This window comes from Thamnophis elegans, chromosome 5, assembly GCF_009769535.1.
Source record: "Thamnophis elegans isolate rThaEle1 chromosome 5, rThaEle1.pri, whole genome shotgun sequence".
Taxonomy (NCBI): domain Eukaryota; kingdom Metazoa; phylum Chordata; class Lepidosauria; order Squamata; family Colubridae; genus Thamnophis; species Thamnophis elegans.
This window is the reverse complement of record NC_045545.1, coordinates 51341271-51361541: the sequence shown is the minus strand read 5'-3', so window position 1 is coordinate 51361541 and position 20271 is coordinate 51341271. Positions and strand designations below refer to the sequence as shown.

At 39.9% G+C, this 20271-nt stretch overlaps 1 protein-coding gene across 4 annotated transcripts in view; it reads right to left on the bottom strand.

The window, feature by feature from the left end:
* The window catches only part of PRICKLE4 (prickle planar cell polarity protein 4), a 30842-nt gene that overhangs the window by 2308 nt on the left and 8263 nt on the right, over positions 1-20271 (bottom strand). For 3 of the 4 annotated variants that reach the window (XM_032217951.1, XM_032217952.1, XM_032217950.1), the window contains 7 exons: positions 15160-15247; positions 11038-11209; positions 8770-8877; positions 6470-6607; positions 5356-5559; positions 3481-3667; positions 862-1185 (listed from right to left, as the gene is read on the bottom strand). In XM_032217951.1, the coding sequence (XP_032073842.1) occupies positions 862-1185; positions 3481-3667; positions 5356-5559; positions 6470-6607; positions 8770-8877; positions 11038-11193 (1117 nt within the window). In that variant the 5' untranslated portion in view covers positions 11194-11209; positions 15160-15247. Of the gene's footprint in view, positions 1-861; positions 1186-3480; positions 3668-5355; positions 5560-6469; positions 6608-8769; positions 8878-11037; positions 11210-15159; positions 15248-16195; positions 16262-20271 lie in introns of all 4 variants that reach the window. The other variant, XM_032217953.1, reaches the window with a different exon arrangement.

The window sequence follows — 20271 nt, the reverse complement described above, 5'->3', positions numbered from 1 at the left end:
AAAACATGTGTTCAATAAATTCTTACTTATCTTTCCCAGTTTCTCCTGTTATTTATTGCTGTTCTGAATTCATTAAAATCTGTTTTTACATCTAAGATACCAGTATGTAACCAATTACACCCAGTGTTAGCTTCCATTAATTTCAAGAATTTCCCTATTATATGTCATTTTCATCCAAATGTACCATTTTTACTACTATTGCCATTGTTATCTATTGGAAGCTACCATCAAGCCAATGATTAGTTGGCTATTTCTGAAGCTCTGGAACCTCCTTGTTTTTTCCTGCTTCATATAGCACATGTTCATCTGCAATCTCTGAGTAATGAGAAGAGACAGATAATAGTTGTCAGCTGCCTTCTTTCTACATCACACTGTCATAGATTGCCTTCAAATGTGCAGTGATGAGGTTAGTTGGAAGCTCAGTGGAAGTATATTGAGGATATATTACCAGCAGAATCTTAAACAAAACTGCAAGAGAGATTCAAATAAGAGAAAAGCTTCATTTGGGCAGGATCCAATAGCATCTGTTCCAGTGGTGGGTTCCGGATCCTGTCGCAACCGGTATGATGCGACGGGCTGGGTGTCCACCTCAGGCAAGCGTGCTGCACAGGCATGCACACTTATCACCCTGCGATGTTCCAGCTGCTCCACGGGGGGTCGCACAGGTGCCGTATGCTGTGCGTGCATGCACAAGTGGCTTGGTTAGCTTAAAAGCAAGTAAGGAACGGGGGGGGGGCACCAAAACACCATTCCGGTATGGTGGCCACTGCTCCCAGCTGCCACCGGTACGCCCATACCAGCCAGAACCCACCACTGATGTGTTCCCCCCAAATTCTAGAGGATGATATACAAGACCCTTACCAGCTGCACCTGCCCTTTCCTCACGGCCATCTCTTTGAGTTCTCCCAGTTTTGGAAGAGCAGTCAAGGCTGCTGTTTCTAGCTCTTGAAATTGGGGTGAAGTCTGGGGATGGAGCAGAGATGAAAGCAGAGTCAGAGGAATCCGAGCCACTGGAAGACAAAGCTGATTCCTTTTCCAAACTACAGGCCTCAGAGCAGAAGAGAAGACCATTGTGAATGGTGATGGGCTGACTCAGCAGTGCTTTACGGCAAAAGCTGCAACAGAAACACGAGTCTTTGCTGTGCCAGTGTTGACCTTGTAGTACAATCTGTTTACTGTTGACACCTGTGAGAAGAAAGTAATCAACAAGCATTTTACCTCCTGCACTGTTGCTGGAAAACTATGTCCTAACTTGGTTAAGAACAATTCTGTCTGTTAAGTTGCAGACTTTTAAAAGATAGAATAAAAATTCAAGTTTCAAAATGTGTAAACAAGACAACAAAATAGTATATATTAAATTAGAATTTTTTTTATAAATATGAAGCGGCATTGCACGCTAAATTAAGTTTTAGTATTGTGAACCTTGTTCACAAACTTCACAAAGCTATATAGCAGCACTAGTGATAAAAAGGTAAAGGTTCCCGTCACACATATGTGCTAGTCGTTCCCGAATCTAGGGGGCGGTGCTCATCTCCATTTCAAAGCTGAAGAACCAGCGCTTTCCAAAGATGTCTCCATGGTCATGTGGCCAAATGACTAAACGCTGAAGGCGCATGGAACACCGTTACCTTCCCAAAAATGTGATCCCTATTTTTCTACTTGCATTTTTTACATGCTTTTGAACTGCTAGTTTGGCAGAAGCTGGGATAAGTAACGGGAGCTCACAACATTAGGGAGTCAAACCTCCGACCTTTATGATCAACAAGCCCAGTGTCTTAGCCACTAAGCCACCGTGTTCCTTCCAGCATTGGTGATATTGATTCTATATTAGTGTTTTGCTTTTTACTTTTCTTGGTTCATATCTTGGGAGAGAAACCTCTGGCCTTCCAGCTGTTGTTGAACCACAACTTCCAGTATTTTGTATTATCAGGTGGCTTTGAAAACAGATTAAATTCCTACTGTAATACTATCTCACTCAGTAACAACCACTCCCTGAAAATTTCAATGGAACTTATTCCTAGACAGCAAATATAGGATTCCAGCCACAAACCAATGGCTAACAGCCACAAAATCCATTGAATGAACCCCAGCATTTGTCAAACCCAGAAAAAGCTAGCTAATAAACTATAATTTAGGCAGTCATCATAAGCAATTAACCATATTATTCCAAGGTAAAATGAATCTAAAATTACGATATGCTTGACACCTATCACAGTATCTGAAAGCTCCTCAGTGATATTAGTTTGTACTGAGATTTTCATTTCATCCAACAAAGTAATGCAAAATACATATTTAGCATTGCAACTATCGCATTATCTAAGATACTTACAATGTACATGTAATTCTGTTTAGATTACTACTACTGTTATTGCTTTTGCCTAGAATATGACCTAATCCTAGCAGTCTGTTAATGAAGGTAACACCTTCAGCTGCAAATAGCAGAATGGAAGATCTAGTCATAGTAAAGTGTAACAGATTTTAATATTTGCAACAATAAGAATTGTAAGGAGAAGTTAGCCTAATTATTAAATTAGACATAAAATGTACCTGTCGTGGTGATAAAGGGCATATTAAAGCTTGCTGTCAATTTCTTTTGTAAAGGTTTAGCTTTTTGTGTAGTTTGGTAGCAATAATTTGAATTTAGAACCTAACACCTAGTGGTATGGCCTTAAAATGGAGACAGTAATGTAACAGACACTGAGAGGTAAATCACAAGAGATCATCATTTAAACACTGATGTTTATGGTACACATTGATAATATCATGGAGAATATTAGAAGTGTCAAAAATAATAGTAAGGTGAATCTAAAAGCTTATCAAAACATTCCACAGGAAAAGATGCTGTATAATTGCATCAATGTATTTATCTCATCTCAATACTAATATAATCTGGAGAGTAGGGTTACTGCAGAATCTCTCCTCCGTTTGTTGATAGGGAGCCCAGTGATCATTACAAGTAATTTCCAATAAAGTATGCTTCGTTGCTTCCATTTTCAAATGCTTTGGTTCTCCTTTTAAGTGAGCATTTTTCTCATAACATTATGAACACCAAATACATAATAATTAAAATATCTACCAGACAAAACTTTGAGTCATGGGCACAAATGCCAGTGATGGCATTAAGACGAATTATATTCTTATGTACTTGCATATGGTAGCTTGTGCAAATATGTAAATAGCAAGTTTTGTGTCATGTTGCATCTTGATCATGTCACTTCCCCCTCCCATTATCTTCTCCAGTGCCCATGTGTGTCTTTATAATCACGTAGTTCCAAGTAACCTTTGATTAACATTCAGGCAATCTTTAGGCAAGTTGATACTTTTAAAAAACGGGAAGGGCCATAAGCTCTGTGCACATGCTTTGCTTGCAAGAACATGCCAGATTCACCCTTTAATAGGCAGCACTGATCTAGATGGAGTGATGATCTGAGGCAGATTCATACTTTCCTTCACAAGTCTACAGAAGGATTCTGGACCTACCAACAATCTCACCACAGGCTTGACAGATATCTGCATAAAGACTCTCAAAGCAAGCACAACAGCAGGGTTGTCCACCCTTCATCACATATTGCTGAATGTGCAAGGGCAAGTCACACTCGAGACAGCAAAAGTGTTCTTCATGCCAGCGCATGCCTTCTGCCTCCACGCACTCGGAAGTGAAGATCAGCTGAAGAGACATAAGAGATGAAAACTCACATTGCTATGAACTAAATATTAAGATGAAGTACACAGTGTACCAAGATCAATTTTCTTCCTAAACTAAAAGCACAGGCTACACGACTATTATTTACTCAACCCTTTGCAGTGACCCTATCCTATAAATCTGTGATGGCGAACTTATGGCACGTGTGCCACGCGGACCCATTTGTCCAGGCAGCGAAATGTTGCCCTGTCAGCTGGCGAGCGCACATGACCGCGCTGGCCAGCTGACTTCAGCCTTCTTTTGAGACCATTTTTTGCCCTCCGTAGGCTTCAGAGGCTTTATAGGAGCCTGAGGATAGTGAAAACAGCCTCCCCCACCCCTCCATAGTGCGAAAAATTGGCCCTACTGGCAAACCAGAAAATTGGGGAAAATATTTCCAGTTTGCTTGTAGGGCCGGTTTTAGCCCTCCGGAGCCTTTAGGAGGCTTCCCTGAAGGCTCCGGAGGGCAAAAAAACCAGAAGTCACTTCCTGGTTGCTCATAGGGTTGTTTTTTGCTCTCCGGAGCCTTCAGAGAAGCTTCCTGAAGGCCCCTGAAAGCTCCGGAGGGCTAACCGCCCTATGAGCAAACTGGAACTCCATTCCTGAACTTCTGGTTTGCCCATAGGGCCGGTTTTTCGCACTCTGGAGGCTTCAGGGAGCTCCTGAAGTCTCCAGAGGGCCTCGGCGGGGGGGCTGTTCTCACCCTCCCCAGGCTCCTATAAAGCCTCTATAGCCTGGGGAGGGCAAAAAAAGCACACCACAAATGGGGGGGGAGCACTGGTCGTGAGCGCATGTGCGCTGCGGTCGTGCACATAGCATTATGGGTATGGCACGCCCGCACAAGACCCCCGCTGTGCTCCCCCTGCTTTTGGCACGCAAACCACAAAAGGTTCGCCATCACTGTTATAAATCAAGCTTTCTGCTTAAAAATACACCATATTTATCCAACTGATAATGTTCCCTTGATATATATCAAATAGGTCATAATCTGTTCTTTAAATTTCTCCGAAGTTATCAGGCTTGAAACCATGGTAAAAATGTATACTTTGTTTACTTTTGCCTGTTTTATTTTGATGTTTCTATGACAATTATCACTACCGAGCACAGTCAAGAATTCTGAAATTCCACTAGTAACATATTGGTATCTGCATATTTTAAGTGTTCTATCTTCCTATAATAGTGTTGGTGAACCTTTTTGGTGCCGAGTGCCGAAATAGGAGCATGCATATGCCGAGAAAATGATCTTTTGGTTTCTGGTGTGCGCAATGACACCGGCCATCTGGTCTTCCGGTTTCTGGTGCACATGCACACACAAAGACCAGCTGGCCGGCGCACATGCGCACGCCAGAAACTGGGACATCATCTTCCTGGCCTGCGTGGCCATAGGTTTGCCATCACGGTCCTATACAATGTACCTAATTATCTTCCCTATTGCCAATTACAAAAAATTGAAGGGAAGTAAATGTAGGAATTTCTACAGGGGATAAGAGAGATACATGGTTAAATCTCCTCCAAAATAAAATCTCTTGAGTTATGATGGGGGGAAAAACTAAAAATCCCATTATATCTTGAATGGGTAATAGGATTCTAGCTCCAGTCTATCAATCTGGATTTGGAAATGGCCAGGCTAGATATATCAGTTGATTTAGTTACAAGAGCACAAACATACCTACCTGATCACATGAAGCACAGCGAGGGCGGAAAAATTCTGCATGGTGCCGGCCACAAAAAATCTTATTATCGCGATGGAAGTAAATGAGATCTATGAGTGGTTGCTGGCAAACGTGGCAGACAAAGCAGGTAGGATGCCACCAGCACTGTTCACCCAGCTTAGAGGCAAATACACCTTGGTCTCCTCTGATTATATTCTTATCGCACTAAAAATCAAGCAGAAAGAATTTCCTTATCTAAGAGCCTTAATTATAACTTTCTTCCTTCTGTAAACTATTAAGACTGCTATGCATCCTTTAATTCAACAATTAAAATCAAATTATTTTACTCAGGCAATTTAAATTGTGAGTGAAAGGAACATGCATAATGCAATGTTAGGAAATTGCACTTGTTTGCCTAGGTGTTTTTTCTGCGTATAGTTCTATAGTGTTTGCTGCTTTGTCTAATATATATTGTATTTCATAACAGAGGCGGCAACCACTTTGTAGTCCTCCAACCAGTACAAATATTATATAGTCATTTGTTGCATTTCTAAGATTTCAGTAAACACTGCCTAATCTTTTTCAAATATACCTTCTTCGACATAAGGACCTACTGTCAGGGTTCCAAAAAATACCCCCAATGAAATAAAACTCTGAGGCTTGACTTTCCTCAAAGTTCCACTTTATTAGAGATGTCAGGTTGGCACATCTGGGAAAACCGAATCTGAAGGCTTCCAGGTTTTCCCACCCAGTTGAAAGTTCAAATTCCTGCCCCAACACCCACAATTTCATCACATGGTCCAATCTTCCACTGCCATGAAGACAGAGTCCACCGATCCAGTTCCACCCAGGGGCAGAGACAAAGGATGACCTTGACTTTCTTAGAAGAATGTTGTTATGGCTACATATCACCCAACTCCACATAATCTCCCAGTTTCCCACAGTAGAAAGTGTGGCAGGCCTGAAGACCAAAAAGATGGCTTGCAGGCATGACACCTACAACTTCCACCTGCACCTGTTACCATATCCAAAGTTCGTATAACTGCAAAGATCATACTAAATAGGGGCAACAGAGATAAGAGATCAGCCCAGACAACTTCATAACATGTCCAATATCATGGTAAGAATAGCTCACATTTCTGCATAAGTACTCTTGAGCTGTAAGAGGCAGATGACGTAAAACTCCCTGTCCCAGCGATTCCTGCCGCCGCCATGCAGCAAAGGTACGGAGTTGCTTTCTTTCCTCTTCACCAATGAAGGGACAATATCTCTCCTTAAATTTAAAAAAAAAGCAAAAGTGATGCCAAGATTCAAAAGAAGCATCTAGATAAAAATGTATATTTGAGATGCAGGAACAAAACAGACAAATGTTGAGCAACTAGCAAATATTTTTGAAGTTTTATTGTAAAAGATTATTTTCAGACTTTCCTGTGTTTTTTTTCCTTGAAAACCTTTTGCTTCTCATTTAGCTTCTTAGATGAGAAGTGAAACGTTTTGAAGGGGGGGGAAACCCACGAAAGTCCAGCTGCCTTTTGAAAAGCACATTTGGAACAACCATGATATAGATGATTGAGAATCTTATTATAATAACATAATATTATTTTCACATTTGCACTTTATTCGATGTCTTTGGTCAGCTTGGTTAAAAAAAATTGGCTTGTAAATATTTACATGAAGATCTTGCTGCATGTAGTTATCTTATTAGTCAAGACCGTATCATGTATACGTATGTTAAGAATAAACTCCAATGCTATATTTTAGTTGGCAGTTAATTTCTGTAGACTCTTAGCTCTTTTTCTCTAACATGATTCTGGAATTTTATGTGCATCTACTCAGAAGAGATCCTACTATGTCAAATGTGACGAATTCCTAAGTGAATAGATAAAGGATTACAGTTTGGCTTTTCTCTAAATCCTATTTTTGTCCAATACACATTACTTGGAAGGAAATTTTTTAAAAGCAGCAGGGGTGGGTTGCTGCTAGTTTTACTACCGGTTCACAATCTGTGCATGCTGTTCAGTGTAAATTGTTCTTTATGTAGAGAACAATTTACAGTGAACTGCGCATGCAGCCACTAAAACCCAAAATGGCGGCAGCCCAGTGGCAGCGAGGGAACCGGTTCAGGGGCTTGGCAGGCCTGGGTCACTGCCGGTTCTGCGATCCAGGCCTGAATTCCACTACCGGTTTGGCCAAACTGGGCTGAACTGGGAGCAACCCACCTCTGCTGGGCAGTGTCTCCAAATTTAGTGATATCTTTAATATTTGAGTGCTAATTTTGACATTAATGTTGGAGTCAGTCCTGCCCATATGGAGGGTACCAAATTGAGAAGAAAGTGCTAGGAATTGGCTACGTCATTAGAACAGCACTGCAACAATAGCTTTAATCAAAGCTAGTTACTACCTAGTGGATGTGAACCCAGAGTTTATTTGTAAATAAATAAACATCCTAGAATAAGGCAGTGACAAACCATATTGTTTGAAGACAAAAATGATCTTCTGCATAGAGTCATCAAGGAGCTAGATCTAAGGGAAATTTTACCTCATACCAAAAATAATATTCTGTGTAGACAGAAAAAGACATTGAATTTATCTTTACTTCAATGGGCCAGAAATCTCTTTCAGTTGTTTAGTTCTTGGAAACAGCAATAAAATCCTCAGTCAGCTTTCTGACTGGAGTATCCTATAGCAGAGGTTCTCAACCCCCAGTCCGTGGACTGACACCAGTCCACAGCATGCCAGAAACCGGGCCAAACAAATAAGCGAAGCCCCATCTGCAGAATGCAAGTAGCACATGAAACCATGCCCTGTCCGTTCCACAGAAAACCCTCTCTTCACAGAACCGGTCCCTGATGCCCAAAAGGTTGGGGACCACTATCCTAGAAGACCTTGGTGAGAACATTAGTTGCAAGTAAGTTTGGTGATGCATATATTAGTGGGACTCTGGCACAAGGGACCATAGGAGCCATACAAACATATCTTCCCAATCTCAGTGGTGTCAAAATGACAAACCGTGTCATGATATGCAATGCAATTTTGCATTGCATGTAAGAACATAAAGAATAAAAATTTTGTTACTGTGTACATTTCACCATTCGTCCCCTCTCTTCCCCCACAGGCATTTGAATCACCAAGTTAGTGCATTTTTATTATTTATTAAATTTCTATACCATCCATCTCACCTAAGTGACTCTGGCCTGTTTAAAACATTTGTTTGGTTACCTTTTCTCCTTGTTACCATATAAAGAAAGAGAAAGAATGCGTCTCCTATTGCTGTTTTTTTTAGAAAGATGGTATGACTAGAATTTGAAAAGAATGGACAGCCCAAATACTTTTTTCAGTGCAAACAAGGGACAGAAGAAAATAGTATTAGCAGGACTTTTCAATCAAGTGATGCACAAGTAAAAAAAGACCCGGCAAACTCTTTAAGAAGCTTACATCACAGTCTTGTGGAGGTAGTTGGTAGAGGAGAATTTTGATACGGAGCTGATTGTGAATAGCAGCAGGTACCACAGCTGATGAAAAAGAGCTACTGCTTTGTAATACCTGTAAAAGTAAATGGGATGGAAATGAATTGGGGAAAAAGAGTTTTCTGCATTATCCTCTGTTTACAGGTCATCTTTTCTAAGCTTGATAAAATAACTTTAAGCTTATCTGCGAAATTGGGGGGGGGGAAACATCCTAGAACAAGGCAGTGACAAACCATATTGTTTGAAGAAGACAAAAATGATCTTCTGCATATACTGTGTTTTCCCAAAAATAAGACATGGTCTTATATTTTTTTGTCCCACGAAATATGGCCTTGGGCTTATTAGAGGGGGAGGGCTTATTATTTTTCAGGTGCAGGAAGCAGCATGCCCACCAGTTCTACCTTCTCCGTCCCACCATCTGCTTGCCTGCAGCCTCAATGACCCAAGTTCTCCTTGCATTCTGGCCTTCACCTGCCCTGCTTGCTGGCTGCGGAAAAGCTCATTGTGCTGCTCTGGCCTCGGCGGGGGGGGGGGGGGGGGGCTCTTCCTGGCAGAAGGAACGAACACACACACTCACACACACTCCCCCTCCAAGGCAGCCACATCCCTTCACTAATTTGCTTTCCAGATCCATTCTCCGCTCCATGTGCAGGACAAGAAAAGTAGACTGTGTGCCTATGGTAAAAAAAATACCAGAAAATACCTTCCAAGTTCTCACAAAAAAAAAAAAAAACTCACGAAGTTGGAAGTAGTCCCACAAATTACTTTTCTTTCCCTGCACATGGCAGTGGAGAATGGAGCAGGAAAGCAGGTTAGTGGAGGGATGTGGCTACCTTGGGGTGGTGGTGTTAGGGATCTCTTTCTCACACACACATACACACCATCCTTTCCTTGGGAGCTCTGCACAGACGCAGAGAAGGCTTCGGATAGAGCATTTGAGGGATGTGCGTCTGCGCTGAGATCCCAAGGAAAAGAACGATTGCCAGGAAAAGGGGGGGGGATTTTTCCTCTTATCCTGTTCTGAGTCTGTGCTGAGCTTCAGAACAGGGTAAGAGGAAGGAAAATCTTCCCTCCCCATTTTCAAGCTGTTTACAAAAATGCCTCATTCCAATTCTGCAATCCTGGAATATGTTGAAGGCTCGAAATGGAACGTTTTTGCAAACCATTTGAAAATATGGAGGGGGATATTCCTGCCTCTCCCCCCTGTTCTGAAGGTCACAGACTGAAAACAGGATAAGACAAAATCTTCCCTCCCACATGCCTTCAATCCTGGATAATGTGAAGGCTTGGAATGTGGCGTTTTTCAAACCACTTGAAAATGGTTTCGTCTCTTATCCTGTTCTCAATCTGTGCTGACCTTCAGAACAGGGGAAGAGGCAGGAATATCTCCCTCCCCATTTTCAGGCCATTTGCAAAAAAAACCCATTTCGAGCCTTCAATGTGAATATGCAGGTGAGAAGCGACCTCCTGTAGGCATTAAAATCCATACATTTGGGACATCGGAAGAAGCCCTGCGAGGAGACACTGCTGCCAAAGTGCAGGAAAACTCCCCCCCCCCCAAAACCTGCAGATCATCCTTTCAAAGAGGAGTTTCACCAGGACGAAGAGGTAGCTGAAGGCGGCGTTTGTATCATCTTCATCCTGGTGAAACTCCTCTTTGAAAGGACGATCTGCAGGTTGGGGGGGGGATTTCCTGCACTTCAGCAGCAGCATCTCCTCGCATGGCTTCTTCCGATGTCCCAGGTGTATTGATTTCCATGCCTTCTTTTCCTTTTCCGTGGTTGGAATTGCGAGCTGTGACTGTCACCATTAGGCAAGGAGGGCATGAGGCATTTGAGTTGTGTTGCTTGGTCTCCTGCTTCTTTTGCAGCCGCAATTGGCTGCAAAAGCAACCGGAGTTTGTTGAAGGCAGAGGCCTGAGTGGCACCCGCGAATCAGCTGTTTTGTGAACGGAGTGGCCCAGCTGATCCAATTAAGGGGCCAAGAAGCCCTGAGGTGACCGGGGAAGGGAAGGGCTGCCCCCTGTTCTGGCTAAACCCACCCCTTCACTACAGCTTATTTTCGGGGGAGGGTTCATATTTTTGCCCACCGCAAAAATCTGGCATGGCCTTAGCTTCAGGACATGTCGTATTTTGGAGGAAACACGGTAGTCATCAAGGAGCTAGACCTGAGGGAAATTTTACCTCATGCCAAAAATAATATATCACACAGAGATGTAGACCTGAAAGTGTCTTACTGGCTCTGATGGAGGAAATTCAGTGGTTGGACCTGGATAATCTTCCAGGGCGCAGCCAGAATCACTGTCTGAAGATGAAGCAGGTGTTAGAGAAGTTACAATTCTACTACATGGAGACCTCTCTCTCTCGGACCAAATGTGGCTTGGCTGGGACATCCGCAGAAAGGAAGTGCTAAAAAAAACAAAAACAAGAGTCTATTAAAAAAAACCGACCAATTATTTCCCTTTCCCTTACAATCTTAGAATAATAATAATAACAGAGTTGGAAGGGACCTTGGAGGTCTTCTAGTCCAACCCCCTGCTTAGGCAGGAAACCCTACACCACTTCAGACAAATGTTATCCAATCTCTTCTTAAAAACTTCCAGTGTTGGAGCATTCACAACCTCTGGAGGCAAGCTGTTCCACTGATTAAGTGTTCTAACTGTCAGGAAATTTCTCCTTTGTTCTAAGTTGCTTCTCTCCTTGATTAGCTTCCATCCATTGCTTCTTGTCCTGCTCTCAGGTGCTTTGGAGAATAGCTTGACTCCTCCTTCTTTGTGGCAGCTCTTGAGATATTGGAACACTGATATCATGTCACCTCTAGTCCTTCTTTTCACCAGACTAGACACACCCAGTTCCAGCAACCATTCTTAAATACTCTTTCCCAACATGACACTTCTCAAATGAGATAGACTTTGGCTACCATATCTCACTTCTACAGGATTACTGATATATATATATACAAGTGAGACTTGTAGTCATGTAGCCTTTTAAACCAAAAGGAATACTATGGGGGATTTTCCTTTGGCCCTACATATATTAGTTAATCAAATTAAGAGTTCTTGTTAAAAGAACAAGAATAGTCATGTTCTATAGACATAAGTTATACAGCTAATCACTTTGAATATGACTAATTTCTCATTCACATATGGCTAAGAGGTACAGGTTTCATTCTGCCCTACTGCATTCTTTATATTAAATGCCTTATATTCACAAAAAAACCCTGTTACAATTGTTAACTTTTGCAAAGCTGATGCTTTCTCCAAATGCTGGTGCCATAATCAGAAGAAGAAATGTATTAACATTTTGAAGTAGCCCTAGTCTTTGACTATTTTTGCATTTGAATGTCAGTATTTGAAGTTCAGTACTCTTGTTACTGGAATGTACCTATCACTCTCCCCAACCCCCTATCAGCCAACTATTCAGCATTTGCCTAAGAATGCTGTATTCCCGAAGTTTTGATCTAACTTTTGGTCTCCAAAATGGCAGCCAATATGCCCTTAGATTAGAATTTATCAAGGTCGCTACTCCACTGAATTTACTTAAATACTATGGTAACTGTAAATGGGAAATTGCCATGTCACAAAATAAAGCACAACCCTCCAGCATAAGTTTTTTTTTATTAGCAGATTTTTTATTATTATTTTTCTTCTACAACACCTTATAGTCATTATATCAACATTATTACGGTACATCATCATACATGTACATGTAAATATTTCGCCTCTCTCTCTCTCTCTTATCTATCTATCTATCTATCTATCTATCTATCTGTTTTTCGGCTAAATTAATTTTATTCTGGTTTTGCAACCATTTGTACCAAATTTCATAATATTCCGACTCTTCTTTGTCTTTTCATTTTAGTGTTAATTTGTCCATCTCTGCACAATCCAAAAAAATTTATATCACTAATTCATCCGAGGGGATATTATTTTGTTTCCAGCATTGAGCAACGCTATTCTAGCTGTGGTCAGCAGATGTGTTATGTACTTAATTTTCTTTGTATATTTCCCTTTGATTATTCAGAAAGAGTTTGGGTTTGTATTTTATTTGTTCCCCTGTAATTTCTTGCACCCATTTCCAAATTTTTGAGTTTCTGGGCAGGTCCACCATATGTAATAGAAAGTCCCTTGTATTTTATTTTAACACTTCCAGCAGGTCGGATTCAGGTTTGGGTACATTTTAGCCAAAACTCGTTGGTGGTAAATGCCAACAATAAAACCTTTTATACATATTTTCTTTGATTGCTACTGATCGTGTTAGTTTATAATTTGTGTTCCAAATTCTTTCCCAATCCCCTAGATCTATACTGTGTCCAAAGTTTTTGGCCCACACTATCATGCAACCTTTAACTTTTTCTTCTTCTTCTGTTACTTCTAATAAATATTTGTAAATTTTCGTTATGAATTTATTTTCCAGGCCAATTAAAATTTTATCTATTTGTTGTAATTCTGTGTATATTCCATATTCTTTTACATCTTTTTTGTATCTCGATTGTAGCTGAAGGTATGGCCACCAGTCTATATTTATATTTTGCTCCTTTAATTCTTGATTTGTTTTCAAATTTCCTTGGATGTCTAAAATTTCAGTATATCTAACCATTTTTGATAGATCTAGTGTATTGGGATGTGTCATGGCTTCCATGGTGGAAAGCCATGTCGGTATTTTCAAGTAGTATTTTTCTCTAATTTTATTTCAGACCTGTATCAGTGCATCTCTAATATAGTGTCTATGAATGTATTTTTGTTTCTTTTTACCCTCTTCCCATAGGAAGAAGTGTCATCCTGTTTGCAAATCGTGGCCCTCTAATGTTAGTATTCTTTGATTTTTTAAATTTATCCAATCCCTAATCCAAGTTAATGCTGCTGCTTTGTAATAAAGCTCCCAGTCAGGGAGTCCCATACCACCTCTGCTTCTGTCATCCTGTAGAGCTTTCAACTTTATCCTGGCTTTCTTCCCTTGCCATATAAATTTTAATATAATCTTGTTCAATTCAATAAAAAATGTTTTTCTAATTTTATGGGGATTGTTTGAAATAAGTATAATAGTCTCAGTAATACATTCATTTTTATCGCTGCTATTTTCCCTAATAATGATAGTTGTAGTTTCCCCCATAATTCTAGATCTTTTTTATTTGTTGCACTAATTTTGTATAATTATTTTCTTTTATAGTTGAGCACTTTGCAGTTAGCCATATTCCAAGACATTTAACTTTCTTTGTCACTTGTAGTCATATTAGTCTTTCTAATTCTTTATTTTGTTCTTCCTTCAAATTTTTAGTTATCATTTTAGTCGTTTCTCTATTAATCTTTAACCCTGCTACATCTCCATATTTTTCTAATTCTCGTATCAAACTATTTCCTGTTTCTAGAGGATCTTCTATAATGAATACCAAATCATCTGCAAAGTCCTGAATTTTATACTCTTCTCTTTTAATTTTAGTTCCTCTTATCTCCGAATTTTGCCTAATTCTTATTAGCAGACTTTCAAGCGTCAGGATAAAGAGCAGAGGTGATAGTGGACAACCCTGCCTTACTCCTTTCATTATTTTAAAGGTCTCTGTACTTTCCCCATTTAATAATATATTTGCCCTTTGGTGGAATATATCATTTCTATTAATCTTTCAAATTGGTCCCCTAATTTCATATTCTTAATTTGTTGCATCATGAATTCCCAATTTAAATTGTCAAATGCCTTCTGTGCATCCAGAAAAACAAGTGCCACTTGTTTCTTTGGATGCACCTCATAGTACTCTAAGATATTTGCTACTATTCTGGTATTATTCCTAATTTGTTTTGTTGGGAGTAATCCATTTTGGTCTAGATGTATTTAATCATTTAATAGTTTTTTCAGCATAAGTTTTATTCCCCAAATGCTTCCAGGTCCCATAAGTGTTCTTAGAAAGTTGTTTTAAAAATGGTTAATATAGCCAAATTTGTATTTGAGGTTATGTTTTCCTGCTCTAACAAAAGACAGGGAAAAAATAAGTAGCATGCTATGGAGTTTGCTGAAATGGCAAGGAACACTCACACCAAATTCCTACCCAATATGGCTATTTTGTGAATAGCTATGTCAGCTTTTTTGTGAGAGCTTTTTTTCCCATTCCTAAGATGCACATTTGTATTCCAACTTTTTAAAATGAAAACCATAGCATAATTCCTCCATATAGTACTGGGATATATCCCAATTTATACCTCTGGAAATTACTTCATTCTAAATATTTAAGTGCAATTTTTCCAATTCCTAACTTTATTTTGTGAGCCTGGATTTCTGGAGACAGGAGTGTTAGGTCTGGATCACAATATTTTAATTATTGGTTAAATTGAATTTATCCGCCTTGTATTTGGCTCCATTATACTTACAGAATCCTATCTTCTCACAAGCACGTTAGATGTATGGTTTCTCTCCAGAAGACCTTCTTGGTTGGATTAAGGAGTGGCAGAGTCCCCTCTAAGCAAGAAATAAGGAATATTTCATTGATCACAAGTGATTTGAACGGAATAAATTGCTCTTTGAAACCTACTGATCATTTATTTAATATAACAATTCACAATTATAAAATAGCCTTCCCATTTATAAGATTCAACCTTGCTCTTGATACTTGTATTTGGGAGAGTTCATTCTTACAAACAAAACATGTCTTTCTAAGCTTATTATATATTTTATAGAGATATTTTGTCCTACTTTTCTCATTTTCCTGCTTCTACAGTCCTTCTAATATCACTAAAATGCATTGAAACCACATTTTTCCTTACCATCAGATCTAGACACACATATAAATATTATTTATTCACTCAAACTGCCTTTATTTTTCATTGTGAGTCACATAAAGCTTGGATGAAAGACAGTGGCAAAGATATGCAAATAAACAAGGAACCATATCAGACATATGCTTTGTAAAGACTAGTAGATGATTTCACATAATCCCTAATTTGTTACAAATTGCCTACAGGTGCTTGTTAACTGGAAGAGCATTTGCTTTTTTCCTCCTTCTTGAGGCCATGACTATTTTATAAATGGTTGACATAATACACATTTAAAGTCATGGCTAGTAATATAGATTTTGGTTTTTGTTCCTTTTATGCCTACCACTAGTGTCAAAACCTCATATCTGAAAAGTTTTTCCCAGGCATAAACAGAAACAACTAGTCTGATATCCTTGTGATTGTGGTGTAAATACATAGATTGATAGTGGTAACTATCAACTATTAATTGATCACCCTAATCCATTTGGCAGGAAGAAGAGCACATTCTTTGAAATAGGTGGACATAATTGTTTGGTGCTTGAAACTTACTGAGGGGCAAAACTTTTTGGTGAGCAAAAACAAAACAAAAGCCCAAATGTTTCATCAGCTAGTGCTAGCAACATTAACAGTGTTATTTACAACAATGCTTTACCTATTTTCTGAGAAAATGTTCTCTATACGCCTCTTATTAAACATACATTCCATGTTTCCACAGATTCTGGAATGAAACAAACCATAATGGACAGACATCTTGTCAAGCTAGCTGAAAAAAACAGAGGCTTTGTGATTTCAGTAGTAAAGGGCACTGCTTCAGTTAATAACCTTGTAAGCCACATACTACTACATATGCAAATAAATGTACCTGCATTTAGAGCTAAGTAGCAACTATTGCCACTCAAGAAATGAACATCTATATGGGTACTTCTCCGCTGGTGAGTTACAGAGCTACTTACCCAAGCTTCAGCTGGCAGAAAACTGCTATTTTGCTGTCCCCATTTCTGATCTCTATTCTGACTCTACTGTATTTGTTCTGAATCACTGCTTAATGATGTTGTCCTGATTATCTCTGTGTAATGCATGGAGTACAGAGTGTGATTGATGATTCCTCCAGCCTCCAAAAACCAACTTTCAGATTACTCTGGGTTCTGTTTGGGAGGCAACAGATCAGGTTTGGGCCTATCATTCCCTTGTTGCACAAAACCAGAAAGGACCATGGAATTAAAGCACTTGTAGCACTGTACCACTGCATCATTCAGATAAAGCATTCATATTCAAAAATGAATAATCTTTTGTATCAGTGAAAGTAGCAATGCTTTAGTGGGAATCTCTCAGAAACTATGCTGTGAATGAGACCCCAGTAAATGTCTATGTGAGAATGGACAAATCATAATCCAATGGCTCTGCTGATACCACCCCATATTCCATGGACCTGTCCAAACTCTATGGCTGCATTGTTATAGTCCTCTCTAAACTGGTACCTTCCAGTAGATTGAATTTTAATCAGTCCAATCCAGGAGAGGAACACTTATCAGGTGCTAGTTATAAGTTAAGGTAGATATTACTACATAATTTAAAAAGTGGATTAATTGTGCAAGTATATAATTAACATCTAAAAATAACCAATACAAATGAATCCAGAAACTACCATCTTGCATGTTGCTTGAATTTCAATTTCAGGATTTGGGGAGACTTAACTATGGATTCGTCAGTTATAGCACAACACACACACTCCTGCAAACTATAAAAAGCAGAACATTCACTGCAACTTCCTAAATAGCTTGCAGAAAGCAAAAGTGGTGGCATTATTTTAGGGGAGCCCTTTTCTAGTCTTGGGACCCTGGCATATGCCCAACTTTGCCACTACACAATTGAGGACTCACACATCCTGTTTGTGAGACAGCCTGACAATGGCCTTTTAGATTTGCCCTGGGCGTCATTTCCTTCCTGACTCTTCTGAAAACATTGCGGAGATTTGCTGTTTTAGGTAAACCTTTCAAAACGTCACCCTTTTATTTTTGCTACTTTACTGAGTTTAAATATAATTATGTCGTTTAATGCTGTTTCTTGTAACTTTAAAAAAAATGTTGCTAGGCTTCACAGATTTCAAAAGCAGAACAGACATTTCATTCAGCACCCTTGGACTGTTCGTGCAGTGACTAGTTGAATTAATAGGCTTGGCATGTGCCCAGATTAGCAGCAAAGCCGCTGCCATTGTGCGCAAACTGTTATACAGTTACTGATACATAAGCTGGCACTTGGGTGTGTGGCAAACCTATCAACACTATCCCAGACTTCATTCAAATTGAGTTGATGTAATGAATCCAACTTCCTAAGAATTCTTTCCTAAGAAAGTTATGAATCAAATCCACTTTCCAAAAACATTTTCCATTCATGCAGCCATATATTTACATAGCAAGGATGCAGATAGTGTTCAAATGAGGTTATTTTTTTCCAGAGATATTCTTTTGGTTCTGGTGTTAGACTCAGTCTTTATCTACTCTGGCTGTGGACATCGATTTTTTTCCTTCATGCCTTCATAAGGCTGCAGTGTTAATCATTCCCAGATTCTTGGGCAGGGGGTTCACATACTGGGCAACTTCCCTGGTTAATGGTTATGGAAAGAAACAAGCAGATTTTATAACGCCCTTTTCCAGCCATTGCTGGCTGACTTCCTTCCTCTTGTCCGTTTCCAAACAAAAGGGGTTTTGATGGCAATTTGATGGCTCAGTTCAACTTCTGTGACGACTTGGATACCTTCCCAGAGACCAGCTCTCTCTAGTTAACTTTCCTTTCCCAACACCAAAGCGAGCAGAGAAAAAGAGGGAGAGGTGGCCTTTAAGGAGACTGAGGAAGAATGAAGATGCAACGTCCTGACTCTTATCGGGAACCGTCAGTGGTTATAGCTTTAGTGGCAAGAAAGTGATATGATCAGATGGTGTTTCAGCAGGTAGTTATAAAAAGCTTTTCTGTCCAACCGGTAAACAGAGAGCAAGGATACAAGTTCTACCTGATTCATTTGGGACATTTCACAATTTCTGAAATTCACTTCAGAATAGAACTACTTTGACATATAGTCAAATCAAATATAGCATACATTACTCTAGCTTCAACTACTTATGTTTTAGGTTGGGAGAAGGAATGGACACTTCTATAAAGGGACATGGTGATTCAGTGGCTAAGACATTGAGTTTGTTGATCAGAAGGTTGGCAGTTCAGCGGTTTGAATCCCTAATGCCACATAACAGAGTGAGCTCCCATTATTGTCCCAGCTTCTGCCAACCTAGCGTGTAAAAAATGCAAGTAGAAAAATAGAGACCATTTTGGTGAGTAGGTAACAGCGTTCCGTGCGTCTTCAGTGTTTAGTCATGCCGGCCACATGATCACGGAGACATCTTTGGACAGCGCTGGCTCCTTGGCTTAGAAACGGAGATGAGCACCGCCCCTAGAGCTAGAAACGACTAGCACGCATGTGCGGGGGAACCTTTACCTTTACTTTATACACTGCAATTAGATTGCAAACAGCTGTCCCCAAAGCCAACTTTCTCTTCCCCGATTTCTGATTTTCAGTACATATTGTTTGATTTTATTGGTACCTCAATACAAAATGGCAATTGCACAAATAAAAATTTTCAGCAGAAAGAAGGCAAGGCAACTGGAAACTGTAAAGATCAGCAAACAACTATAGAATTTAATACTGACTAATTCTTTTCAAGTGCTTCAGAAGCATACCTCATTTTTGGTACAGTGCAGTCTTCTTAAATATAATTAGCAAAGAGAGCTCAAGTTGTTTAGTTTCAATTTGGATCAATAATTAACTCAGCAAATGAACTGGAGAGCAGGAGGGAAAATAAAAATAATAACAGGTAATTTTTGAGTTACAAATTTAATGTTTACATTCGTAACCCAAGAATTCGTTGGAGTGAATCACATAAAACAAATGTGGTAACTCCCTTTTGCCTACACATTTGCTAATTGAATGCACTGGTCATTAAGTGCACATGAGGTATCTCCAGGTGAGGAAGGCCATGGGGGTGGGGGCTAGCAATGGAACAGGCCACCTACACTATATTGCCAAAAATAGTCGCTCACAACTGATTCTGATTATTTGGATGGGTGAACTTTTGGCAATATAGTGTATTTCAGACCCACCCAAGGCCTCCTCTGACCCACTGAGATAGCTCATGCTCCCTCCCCTGGAGTCCCCACAATTGCTCCCCCCACAACCTGTGGTGCCAGGTAATTTACCTTGTGAAGACCTAGCAAACTGTATCCTCTCTAGCCTCTCTGCTGTGGTTTCTTTGACTGCTTGCACTCTTGGTACAAAAAGCATTTGCAAGCCAACAAGACTTTGGGGCAGTGAAACTGCATTGCTTCAAGCCTCCCATCTGCTTGCAGACACTTTTCATGTGAGACTGGAAGCTTCTGGGGGCCGTGTTCTTGCGCTACTGGTCTCAAGTGATCTTGCACTACAGTATTTTAGGCCCCTGTTCTCTACAAATGGAGACCTGTAGCAGATCTGTGGGAAAAGGCTTTGCAAACGGAGTGAAGGCCTCTCGGTTTGCAAAGCTTTTTGCCAAAGATCTCTTGCAAGTTTCAGTTCCCAAAGAACAGAGGCCTAAAGTACTGTAGTGCGAGATCACGCAAGATCGGTAGTGCGAGATCTCACACTACTGATCTCACGTGATCTCATGCTACTTTAGGTCTCTGTTCTCTGCAAATGCATGGAAC